The sequence below is a fragment of the Elephantulus edwardii genome, unplaced genomic scaffold (assembly GCF_000299155.1).
Source record: "Elephantulus edwardii isolate Elephantulus edwardi_28Jun2011 unplaced genomic scaffold, EleEdw1.0 scaffold00168, whole genome shotgun sequence".
NCBI lineage: Eukaryota > Metazoa > Chordata > Mammalia > Macroscelidea > Macroscelididae > Elephantulus > Elephantulus edwardii.
In genome coordinates, this window is record NW_006399918.1 from 4,633,010 (window position 1) to 4,644,716 (window position 11,707).

An 11,707-nucleotide genomic window follows, 5' to 3' on the forward strand; every position below is an offset into this window, starting at 1 on the left:
GTTCAGGATTAGGTCCATGAGGAAAGAGACCTTTTCCACCCTCTGAAATAAAAAAAAAAAGCAAGATTCTGGCCTTAAAGTTAGCCTGAAGGACCTCAGCGCCTCCCTCTTTATAGTGCAGAGGGAACTTCAAGGAGTCCAGTATGAATGACTAGGGTTGCTTGAGGAGGATTAGATGGATCCTCCTAACTCAGACACCTTCGGCTGGAAAGCAAACGAGGAGATAGTGTAGATGTAAGATGGCAAATAGGGAACAAACCCCTCTTTCTTGTGAAAGAACCCTCCACCCGTCCTGTGCCCCACCGCTCTTCTCAACCACAATCACCTCAGTTTCAAGTCATACAGTTTCTTTATTGTGCTAACACTGCTGCCTTGGAGCTCAGATCTCACAAACAGATAATTCAGTACAGACCCCAACCCCACTTGGCCCTGGGGGTCCTCTGCCTTGGCTGGGGACATAGGGCCTCCGGCCTCAGTCGCTTTCGGACACTTACTCTGCTTCCTTCTCCCTCCCTCCCCTGGGCCGTCTGAGCCTCGGGGTTGCAGGAAGGGTTCTAGATGGTCTTTCTCTGCCTTTCCTCGGTCCCACCCAATCTCAGGGAAGAGGCTCTGCCATCCCACACTTCCCGAAGGAAAAGCCCTCAGCCCCCAGCGGCTTGGGGTCGGCGCCCGCCAAGCCAGTCCCCAGCTGCAGGCAGAGAGCCCCCTCCCCTCCTCCCCGCCGGGGCGCAGCCCGGAGCGGCGCGCGCGCTCACACCACGAGCCCGTCCTTGCAAGACAGCCGGCCCTGGGCGCACTCGGGCGGCTCGGCGCTCTTGACCTTGACGTAGACCGGGGAGGGGCCCGCTTCGCAGTCGGCGGGAGCCACGGAGGTGCAGGGCGCCAGGGCCACGTCCTCGGGGCCGCCGCAGGGCGGAGGCGCGTACTTGCGGCGCAGGGAGCGGCTGACGTTCTGCGTCGGATACCCCAGGAGGTGGGTGACGCGGCTCCCGCGCCCGCTCGCCTTGCACCCGGGCGCCACGGCGTCCTCTCTGTGGAAACAACAGGCGGGCGGGTGAGCAGGCTCCTCCGCGGCGCGGCGTGGGCACGGCCTGGCCAGAGCCGGGGGCTCTCGGAATCCTGTCATCTCCCGCGCCTCCCTCCACCTGACGGGGCCTCGCTCCCTTGATCTTGACCTACTCTCCTCTCTGCCTTTTCCTGGACCAGCGACCCCGCGGGGCCGTCCGGGACCGCCAGACAAGGGCTGGTCCACTGTCCAGACTGCCCGCAACAGGCAGCCCCAATCAAGTGCCTCACTGGTGTTGTCACAGAAACACTGGCTCTCTGCCTTTTCCTTCTTCCCTTAACTAACCCTGAGTTTGCCCTTTCACCTTCTCTCCCCTCTCACCTCCTGCCTCTCAATCTTCCCTCATCTTTTACTCCATCCCCAGGCCACTGCAGTTTTTAGCGCTGCTAGTGTTTTTCTATTTTTCTTCCTAGTTTCTAGTATAAGTTATTAGCACTATTTCTTATTATTAGCTCTTCTTAAATAAGCATGTCTAAAGTCCTAGCCGGCGCAATACAGGCAAAGGGGGGAGGGGGAGAAACACACAGGCCCTGCCCTCCTGGAGCTTACAGTCTAGACAAGACAGGAAAGGTAAGACAGGAGGGAAATGGAGGGCAGAGGAGCAAAGGTGAAGACTAGGGGTGGGGAAACGGGAGACAGAAAAGCCATGCGGCGAGTGTCAGGTCGACATGCTGCGGTCCCAGCACTCCTTGGTGATGGCGGGCAGGGTTGGGGTGGGGGTCCCAGCCGGCAGGTGGCAGGCAGGGGTGGGGAGGGGCAGGGCGCCGGACCCCTGCCGCACAGCAGCATGCAGCATGCATCAGGTTTTACCTGATCTCACTAGCCAAGTCGCAGGCCCCTCCGCCGACCCCGCCGCCGTTGCCGTAGCCGAAGGCACCGCGGCCGCCAGCCCCGGCGCCTCCGCAGCAGCAGCAGACGAGCCCCCAGATGCCCACTAGCAGGCAGCCCAGCACGAGCAGAGAGCCCAGCACTGCGCCGATGATCATGCCCACGCGCCGGGAGTCTGTGGAGAGAAGTGGATGGAGATCAGAACGCTGCAGGAGGGTTGTGGGGGGAAAGGCCGAGGGCCATGGCTGGGGTGGGGTGGGGTGGGGTGTCCAGGTTCCTGGGGGTCTGTAGACTTCTAGGACGTTCAGTGGGGAAGATAGGAGGAGATAGATAGAAGTTAACCCCTTACATCTACCTATTTCTCCCAGAACTTCCCACCTGTGGACTGATAATGGCATTAAGAAGTCAGAGCCCTTAAGGTTCCAAAATACAGCTCTGGGGCAATCCAATCCTTGTAGCCACATTGGGGGGCAGGGTGGCTCCACTCACCTGAGACCTTCACCTCCACCACGCACACACTGTATCCCACGTGGTTGGCCACTGTGCACTGATACAGCCCATCATCTTCACGGGAGATGTCCTTCAGCACCAGATCCCCGTTGTTCAGGCCTGAGACTAAAGAAACGTCAGAGGGACCTGATCTCTGAAAGCTCCCACCCTAGCCAAAGCCCCTCTCTGGACGAAGGGAGGGTGTGTAGGCATGAATGTGCATACACACGCACATACATAGACCCTCTCCACTTTCCAGGTGGTCATTTCCCACTTGCTGAAGCAGACAGGTGAAAAGGAAAGGACACCACCACCCCTTACATTCCCAAGCAATAGGACAGGGATACCACCAATTGACTTGGTGACCCTTAGTCTCCTTATTTGTACAGTGAGGACAGTGACAATGTTAGCCATCCAAACTCTAACATCCTTTGCTTGGTTATGAGTAACTTTTGGTTTCTCTATGAGCCAGGAGCTTTACATAGCTCATCCCATTTGATCTTCACATGCCCCTAGACGGTAGGGATTATTATTCTTTTTTTCATTTATAAATAAACTGAGTCACAGAAAAGTTAAGCAACTTGCCTGAATTTTGCAGTTAGGCAGTGGTCTAGCCAGGACTCAAGCCCACCTCTATCTATCTCAGATTGTTGCCAAATTAACCAAACTGCTCTTGAGTGACACCCACATTTGCTTCTTCTTTTTCTCCTCAATAGTATCCTCCAAGGAGGACAAAGAGTCTCCCAAAGAAGTTTCAGGTTTACCTTGGTGCCATTTATGACCCAGGAAAGTGTCAGAGTTCTCCAGAGTCCCTGTCCTTACTTCTATTCATCCCCATCACCCACCACACCTTGTCCCAGACCCTTAATGGCCTGCTCACCTTGATTAATGGAACTGTGAAAGGATTCCTGGTAGGAGAGCTCAGAGTGGAAGCTGTGCTGGGAGTGGTAGGACCCAGCACGGTAGGGGTGAGTGTGCCCACTGATCTTGGCCCACTTGTAGGAGAAGGGCTGAGTGCCCCCGTTGGCATAACACTTCAGCACCACATCATTGCCATGCGTCATGTGGCCTTCAGTCCAGCACATGGGCACCGCAGGCCGTGCTGTGGGGAAGCAGATAGATGGGAGCCTGGACTCAGCCAAGAGGCAGAGCCAGGCTCAGAGTGGCCAAGCTGCCCTTGGCACTGAAATCAGAGGAAGTGGTGCTCAGAGGAGTCTAGCCATACCTTGGACAGTGACAATGACCTTCCGGGAGGCCATGGTGGTCTTCTTCACCCGGCACTCATAAGTAGCCGTGTCAGAAACTTGCAGGTTCATGAGGTTGATGGAGGCATCATACTGGCTGGGGTCTGAGGCTGCAAAGCGGACCCTCTGTTGCAGATGTGGGAGGTTGCCATGGTTGATCCTTTTGTCCTGGTAACTAAGGAACTGAGAAGAAGAGAGGGAAACAGAGATTGTGAGGCAGGCAGAGCAAAGAAAGGCCATATGGCTCGGCTGCTCAGGACAATTTATTGAATTATACTGAGACTTGATTTTCTCAGTTGGAAAACGGGAATGGAGAGGCCTGATCCAATGACCATCTACAGAATATGTGAAAATTGGATGAGATCAAGCACTTTGGAACATAGAAGATCAAGCTAGGAACTTGTGGAAGGCAGAGTCCTTTACTTCCTCTTCCTCTTGGACCCGGGTGGCAGCATGTGGATTGTGTAGTAGCAGAGCTCTCCTCCCTGTTGCCTCACTCCCTAGGACACCTAAGTACTGCATTTCTTATCTGTCCTTCCTCCTTTCAAGAAGTTGCTGCTTGGTGAGAAAACACCCTGAGCATAGGACAAAGGGAACCCAGCGTCCAGCACTCACCACATTTTCTCGATGTGAGGGGTCTGAGTTGACCTGCATCCACTCAATGTCAAGCCCATTGGGGCCATAGTCCTCGGGATCCAGGATGTAGGGGCAGCCCAGCCTCACGTTATCACCTTCTGCCAGGTACAGGATTTCCTGGCCATCCCCGTTGATCCGCACAGCGGACAGCAGTGCTGGGGGAGAGGCAGGGCAGGTGAGGGGTGCAGGATCAGAACTCTCCACCGTTCTCCTTCAGCTATAACCTGCGGCGCACTGGGGCTTCCACAGGGAAGAGGAGCGGCTCTGAGTGTGTGTGCTATGATTGATATATGCATGGCTGCACAATTGTGTGTGCATGAATATTTATGTGATGGTGCACACATGTAAATATTTTATGATTATGTAGCATTGCATCTGAATACTGTTTGTGTGTATAGAGCTGTTAATGTACATGCATATATATGAGATCATGTATATGCTACAGGATTCTATACATATATGTTTATTGTGTGCACTATAGTGCACTATGAAGGCATACATACACATTACCGGTGGAAATGCCTGCTTTTATATTTACATGATGGTATAGCTGTGGAGTGTGTGTGTGTGTGTGTGTGTGTGTGTGTGTGCATGCATCCCAGGTCTGGAGGCTGAAGGCTGGACAAAAGAGTGGGTACATCTGTGTGGAACACTCATATGGAATGTGGGACTGTGTGTTTCTCTATGGATGGCTTTCTATGTGCCTCCGTGTGTAATGACAGTGCCTGTGACTGTGTGAGATCTAAGGGGATAGTGCAGGTGTAGTGTATGCCTGTGTGACAACAGGCATCTGTAATCACAGCCTGGCCACATTTCTGTGCGATGGTGAGTGATGTTCTTGCATGACCACATGTGGCAATGTGGATTGTGTTCTTCCTCTGTTGTGACTGGCTCCAGAACAGCCACCTCCACATTCTCTCTTCCATCCGGATTCCCTCCCTACACTGCTCAGAGCCCCACAGAGCCAGCCTCACACCCTTCTGGGTGGCTTCCTTGGTGGACAGCAGGTGGAGAGCCAGGATCATGAAGCTCACCACCGAACTCCTCTCCCTCCCCCTTCCAAAGCCCCAGGCAAGCACTAGCCCCAACCGGTTAAACCTCTAGAGGGAGCTGAAGGGGGTGTGCCCCTGGCATGCAGGGCTTCCCTCCCCGTCCACTTCCTCGCTCACTCCTGGGCCCCTCACCTTGCCCCATAGCTCACTCTCCTTCTACATCCTTTGTTATCAGTCACCAAAAGAGTTGGGGGCTGGGAGCCCCAGTTCCAGGACTGAGCTACCCATCCTGCTCTGCCCTTCTCTGTCTTCTGAGACCATATTCATCCTTAGAAAGTATCTCATACACACACAAGTACATGCTGTCATGGCCAAGCAACTTGCTGCATAAACACAAGTCTTCAAAAATGTTTACTAATGATAAAATCTTATTCTATTAATTAAAAATAATTTTTAAGTGTATATAAAAAAGCAGAAACATACCTATGCAGACTCTCCTACACACACAGAGAAAGAGATCCTTACAGAGACATATCCATACACAAACAAAAATACATGCTACTCTAACAGACACACCTACCACTTACTTTCTTAATCCTCCATGTGCCTTCGTTTGAAATGCTCTAGAGAAGTCAGCATGGGCCCCTCTAATAACTCCAGTATCAGAGACCACTACACTTGTCCCGCAGACCCCTGGCTGGACACCAATTGTCCCCTAGCCGAGGTTCCAGGGTAACTTGGAGTAGTTAAGCTGACAGTTCAGCTCTAACGGGACGACGTGGTGATGCCTCCTCTAGCCACAGGCCAAGAGAACACCTGCTCATTCCTGAGATAAGGATCCTGATGCCATCTGCCAGATCCTGAGGCAGCAGAGAGCAAGCCAGAGATGAGCCAAAACCCAACGGAGAGCAGCAACTAACTCCACCCTGGGCGACAGGAAGCATCTCACAACAGAAAATGTTCTCTTCCCCCACACCACGCAGGCCGGCCAAGCAGGAGGGGAAGGGTTCAGAGCTGATGAAGAGGAGTCTCCCTACACCTGTCTACATCATCTCAGGCCAGAAAGCCTCACCCCAGCTCTGCAGTCTCCTTAGAAGATTTCTCAACCTCCTCTCAAAGGTTCCAGCCTTTCTCCATTTCATACTCTTCACTTGAGAAGTTTTTCCTACTGTCTCACCTTGCTTCTCACTGAGGAAATACTTCAGAGAAGCGGAGAAAAGCTAGGGAAAGGAGAGAAGGCCAGAAAGGAAGAGAGATCTGGGTGGAGAAACTTGTAAGAGGAGAGGAACTGGAGATGTCTGCTCTCTAAGGAAGAACAGCGGGGACTCCTCCCAGTAAAAAAGCACCCAGGGTTGAACTGAGGAGGACACCTTGCTATGAGCTCCCACTTCAGTAGTGTATACTCCCAGCTAGAGAATCCTTTCTGAACTTTAAGCCAACCCTAGATCTCCTAATCCTATTTCTGGAGGGGAGGAGGCAGCTCCTACCAGAGAGTACAGTGGTACATAAATTACACTCCACACACATGGAGATGTCCTCACAGCACAGCCAGAGCTTCCTAAGCAGGCTCTGACCACCAGCTCTGTCAGCCAGGCTTTTCTCTCTCTCTCTCTCTCTCTCACACACACACACACTGAAAAAGCCCCTCTTTCTAGGTATTCACCCCCCATGCTGCCTCAGCTGCCTCATCCCAAGTCTGGACCTTAGATGGACCAAGAGCCATTTCTAGTAATGCCCACACAACATAGTCCTTGTCAGGACTTGCCCTGACCTGGGCAAACAGCCACAATATCCAAACCTGAGCCCTGCCTTCAAGGAGTGCCCCAGTGGGACAAGGGGTATCTGGGAGTTGCTCTCTCCACCCTCCTCCAGCTTCATCTCGGAGGCTGGCTACTCTGGTCCTCTCACACACAGTGAGCCCCATGCTGGTTCACAGGTCTGATCTCTCTCTGACTATGATGATGGAAACACCCGCTCAGACTCACCCCAGCTCAGATCCCTTCCCTTTCAAGGAGAGCAACTTCCCTGCCCCTTGGCTCTGACGGCAAGGGGAGGGACCACATTGGGAACCATGCAGAGATGATTTGATGACAATTGATCCTTCCCAGGCTCCTCCTCAGCCCCCACCCAGCTTTGCTGGTAGAAAGTCACCTTCCCCACCTCCATTCCTGCAGGTAACTCCGGGCAAGCCCGTCTTCCCATCAGCAGGTATGTGCATGCAGGGCCCCTGTAAGGATGGGCTCAGTGAGCATCCACTTACAGAGCTCCCCACCCGCACAGACATGCACCAGACCTTCAGTCACAGCCCCTCCAAACCAGGATGACAGCAGAGCAAGGGTGGACAGCACGCTGCCAGGATGTCACAGGCCACCTTCGAGACCCTTTGGTGAGATCCTCGCTGCTCTTTCATTGATCGTCTTGCCTCGTGCTGGACATCCCCGCCATACCTGGGCTCAGGCACACAAGAAGAAGGTGGAAGGCTCCTCGAACTCCCATGTCTCTAGGTTCGGTGTTTCCTCCGCCTGGACTGGCTATCCCTGGGGCCAGTGGTGGTGGTTGTGGTGGTGGTGATGGTGGTGGTGGTAGTAGGTGTGGGGGCGGATGGAGGGGAGGGGAGCTGAGGGCCCAGTCACTGCCCGGGGTGGCAGGAAGGTGCAATGAGTGCCAGGCTGAGGAGCAGCGGAGTTATTTTTATGGGAGGGAGGGGGCCTGGACCCCGCCTTGGGGAGGAGTCCCAGAAACCCTAATTAGCAGGGTGACAGTGGCCTACCCAGGCATTACCCTGCCCTCACCCAAGCTCTTCCCTATCCCAAGAGTGGTGCAGGGCGGCCAGCGGGACTAATAATTAGGCACCTGTTAAAACTCCACTTCCTCCTGGCCCCATCCTCGGGGTGACAACAGTTGCCCCATTTTACAGCGTCTGAGGAGCTCCCCTCACCACTCATTTGTTGCCTCCTTCCCTGGGGGAGTGGGAAAGAGGAAAGAGAGGCCAGGCTTGGGGAGGACAGGTAGCCAGGCCTTGAAAGGGTAGCACTAGGCCTAAGGCACAGGAAAGTGTCACATTCCCCATGAATATGCCAAGATTCCAAATTCCTGCTCCCCTTTTACATCCCTGACCCTCCAAGGGAACCCCAGAAGCACAAAACCCTGAGGGAGGTCTGTGGGAAGGGGTACCGCTAAAGGAGACACTCCCCTTTTTGCCAGCATCTGAGGCTGGAAGGATCAAGCAGATGAAAGGGACTCAGGAATGCCCAAGCAGCACGCCCCCTAAAGCCTCTGGCCTTCAAAGAAATCCAGCCTCCTGAGCTGGAAGGCCAAGGGAAAGGGTGTGTATGGGAAGAGGGTCTTGCTCTCTGCAGCCCTTCTGGAACTAGGCCCCCAGCAAGATCATCCCCAGGGGCAGGGGATCACTAGGAGCCAGGGAGCATTATGGAGGATTCACCCTCCTGTTCTGACAAAGAACTGAACTCAGCTTCTGGTTGGGCCTGAGAAGAGAAGGACTAGAACAGAGGGGTGAGGCCTGAATAGGGTGGGAGTTAAAATTTGTATGTGAGGGCGTTTTTGAGAGAACAACGCCAGATGAACTGAGGAGGAGGCGTGTGCCCATGTGTGTTTGCACACACACTCACTGAGACACACGTGCAGGAGGCAAACGGGTGCCTGTTAGGCTAAACTGCTCTGCGTATCTCTTTTTACGGACCACTGGGTATCTGTCTTTCTATGTACAAGACCCTCGTAACCTGGACTGACTGATCACTGGAATGACTTCAGTCTTCCCACTTCTGGGAAGATTGGAATGGAGATCCTGGAGGGTTCCAGTGGAAGAAGGGAACCTGTGGAGGATCAGCCCTTGCCTAGTTGGTCCAGGGGGTGTGAGGACAATCTCTGTGCCTCCTTTGGGCTTCCAGTACAGCCCACACACCATGGTAAGGTCAGGTGATGAGGGGTCCTCCTCTCCCTCTCTCTCTTTCTACCTGGGACATAGGAAGGGCAGAGGGGGCAAGTCTTGGGGAAAGTATAGGACTCAGGAATGCTGTCAGGACTCATCCCTCCAGGGAAAATAAGCACGTGAATGAAGCATAGAATCCACGCATCTCTGAGTTCCAAACCTACCCCCAGCCCAAAAAAACACTCCCAACAATAATAGGGCACTCTGGGGCCCACCAGATGTACACAATGAGTATCCTTATTTCCTTGTTTATTCTGAGGTTTATGGGATTGTCATGTTCCCTCTGGAGGGCAGGAATCATTATCCCTATTTTACAGATGAGGAAACGGAGGCCAGCAGAAACACAGGGATTCAATCAAGGAGAAGCTGCTGAAAACTGATCTGGAGGTACCGAGACACCCTGTCAGTCCAGAGTGGTCCAAGAAAACAGCTTTGGTGTCCCTCCAGGTTGCTAGGCCCATCCAGGATAGGGGAGGGGAGCATGGAAGGCCAGTGAAGGGTGGAGATAGCAGGGGGGACTAGGAAGAGGGAGACTGAGAAGGAGGGACTGAAGATTCCATTAAGCTGAAGTACATGTTGGAGCTTAATTGGATTTGAGCTAATGTTATAGTTAAGGTGAAGACTGGATCTTGGGTTAAGGTTGGGGTTAGTTGAAATTATGAATGAGGTTGAGGTTAGATTTGAGGTTGAGATTAGAGTTAGAACTATGGCTAGAACTGAGACTGGGCATTGTATTATAAAAGAATGAGGCTTTAGTTTCCAATAAGGGCTGAATTGAAGGCTAGGTGGAGATTGATTTAGGAGTGGATTTACAACTGAGTTAGAATTGAGACTGAAATTTGGGTAAGGCTAGGCTGTGGCTCTTCAGGAAAACAAAGCAAAATGTTATAATGAAAAGTGCAAAGAGCTGAGTTGGAAGTTGGAAAAGCAAAAGGGACAAACTGGCTCAGAATTTCTTAAACTGAAGGAAATAAAGAACAAATGCAAACCTCAGGTTGCAATACTTAAGGATGTTGGGAGCAGAATGTTGAATGACCCAGGAAGCATCAAAAGAAGATGGAAGGAGTACACAGACTCCAAATACTAAAAAGAATTGGCCAACACAGAAGAATTTAATGAAACAAGATATGATCAAGAGACAATGGTGGTGATGAGGCAGTTCAGAGCAATTCCTTGCTCTGAAGGAATTGTCAAAAAACAAGGCCCCAGGAATTGATGGACTAACAACTGACATATTTCAACAAACAGAAGCTGCCCTGGATGTGCTCACCAAGTTGTGCCAAGAAATCTGGAGGACAATCACCTGGCCAACTGACTGGAAGAGATCTGTACTTGTTACCATTCAAAACAAGGTGACCTAACAGTGTGGAAATTATCAAACAATATAATTAATATCACAAGCAAGCAAGATCCTGCTGAAAAGTATCCAAAAATATCTGGGACAGCACATCGACAGAGAACTTCCTAATGTACAGGCTGGGTTTAGAAGAAGTCGTGGCACCAGGACATGATAGTCAATGTTAGATGGATCTTAGCTAGAATAAAGGGTACCAGAGGAATGTCTCTTTGTGTTTTATTGATTATGCAAAGGCATTTGTCAGTGTGGATCACAACAAACCGTTGCTAAATCTGAGAAGAACGGGAATCCCAGAACACTTGATTGTGCTTACGAGAAACCTATACTTGGACCAGGAAGCAGTTGTCAGAACCGAGCAAGGAAACATTGCATGGTTCAAAATCAGGAAAGGTGTAAACCAGGGATACATCCTATCTCCATACTTTTTTCAATCTATATGTGGAACAGTTAATCCAGGAGGTTGGGCTCTATGATAAGAAACACTCATCTACAATATGTGTTATGCAGATGACACAACCTTGCTTGCAGAAACTGAGAAGGATTTGAGGCATTTGCTGCAGATGGTGAAGGACTGAAGCCTTCAATATGAATTGAAGCGTAACATAAAGAAAACAAAGATTCTCCCCACTGTGCCAACTGGCAGCATAATGATAGACGGTGAAGAGATTGTTAGTAATTTCAGCTTGCTCAGCTCCATAATCAACACACTTGGTACCAGCAGTCAGGAAATCAAAAGACGAATTGCATTGGGAAAATCTGTTGTGAGGGGACTTTCCAGCACACTGAAGAACAAAAATGCCAGTATAGAGAGTAAGGTGCACCTGATCTTCACAGGCCATAGTCATTGTGATTACCTGCTATGCATCAGAAAGCTGGACAATGACTAGGGATAATAGAAGAATTGATGTCTTTGAGCTATGGTGCTGTAGAAGAGTGTTGAATATACCATGGACTGCTAGAAGAACAAATAGCTGCTTCCTGGAGAGGGTGAAACCAGGCTGCTCCTTGGAGGCAAGGATTCTGAAGCTCCGTCTGACATAATTTGGGCATGTTGCAAGGGGGGACAAGTCCCTGGAAAGGGACATCATGCTTGGGAGGGACAGCACGAGAGAGGAAGACCCTGGGTGATATGGATTGACTCAGTGA

General features: G+C 51.6%; 1 protein-coding gene across 1 annotated transcript; it reads right to left on the reverse strand.

Moving 5' to 3' along the window:
* Positions 1-606: 606 nt before the first annotated feature.
* On the reverse strand, positions 607-7,773 carry VSIG8 (V-set and immunoglobulin domain containing 8). Its single transcript, XM_006895450.1, has 7 exons — positions 7,703-7,773; positions 4,243-4,418; positions 3,609-3,810; positions 3,264-3,485; positions 2,384-2,503; positions 1,877-2,069; positions 607-1,031 (listed from the first exon to the last, which is right to left on the reverse strand). The coding sequence occupies exons 1-7, from the start codon at positions 7,749-7,751 to the stop codon at positions 752-754; spliced, it is 1,242 nt and encodes a 413-aa protein (XP_006895512.1). The 5' UTR covers positions 7,752-7,773; the 3' UTR covers positions 607-751.
* Between the last annotated feature and the right edge of the window lie 3,934 nt (positions 7,774-11,707).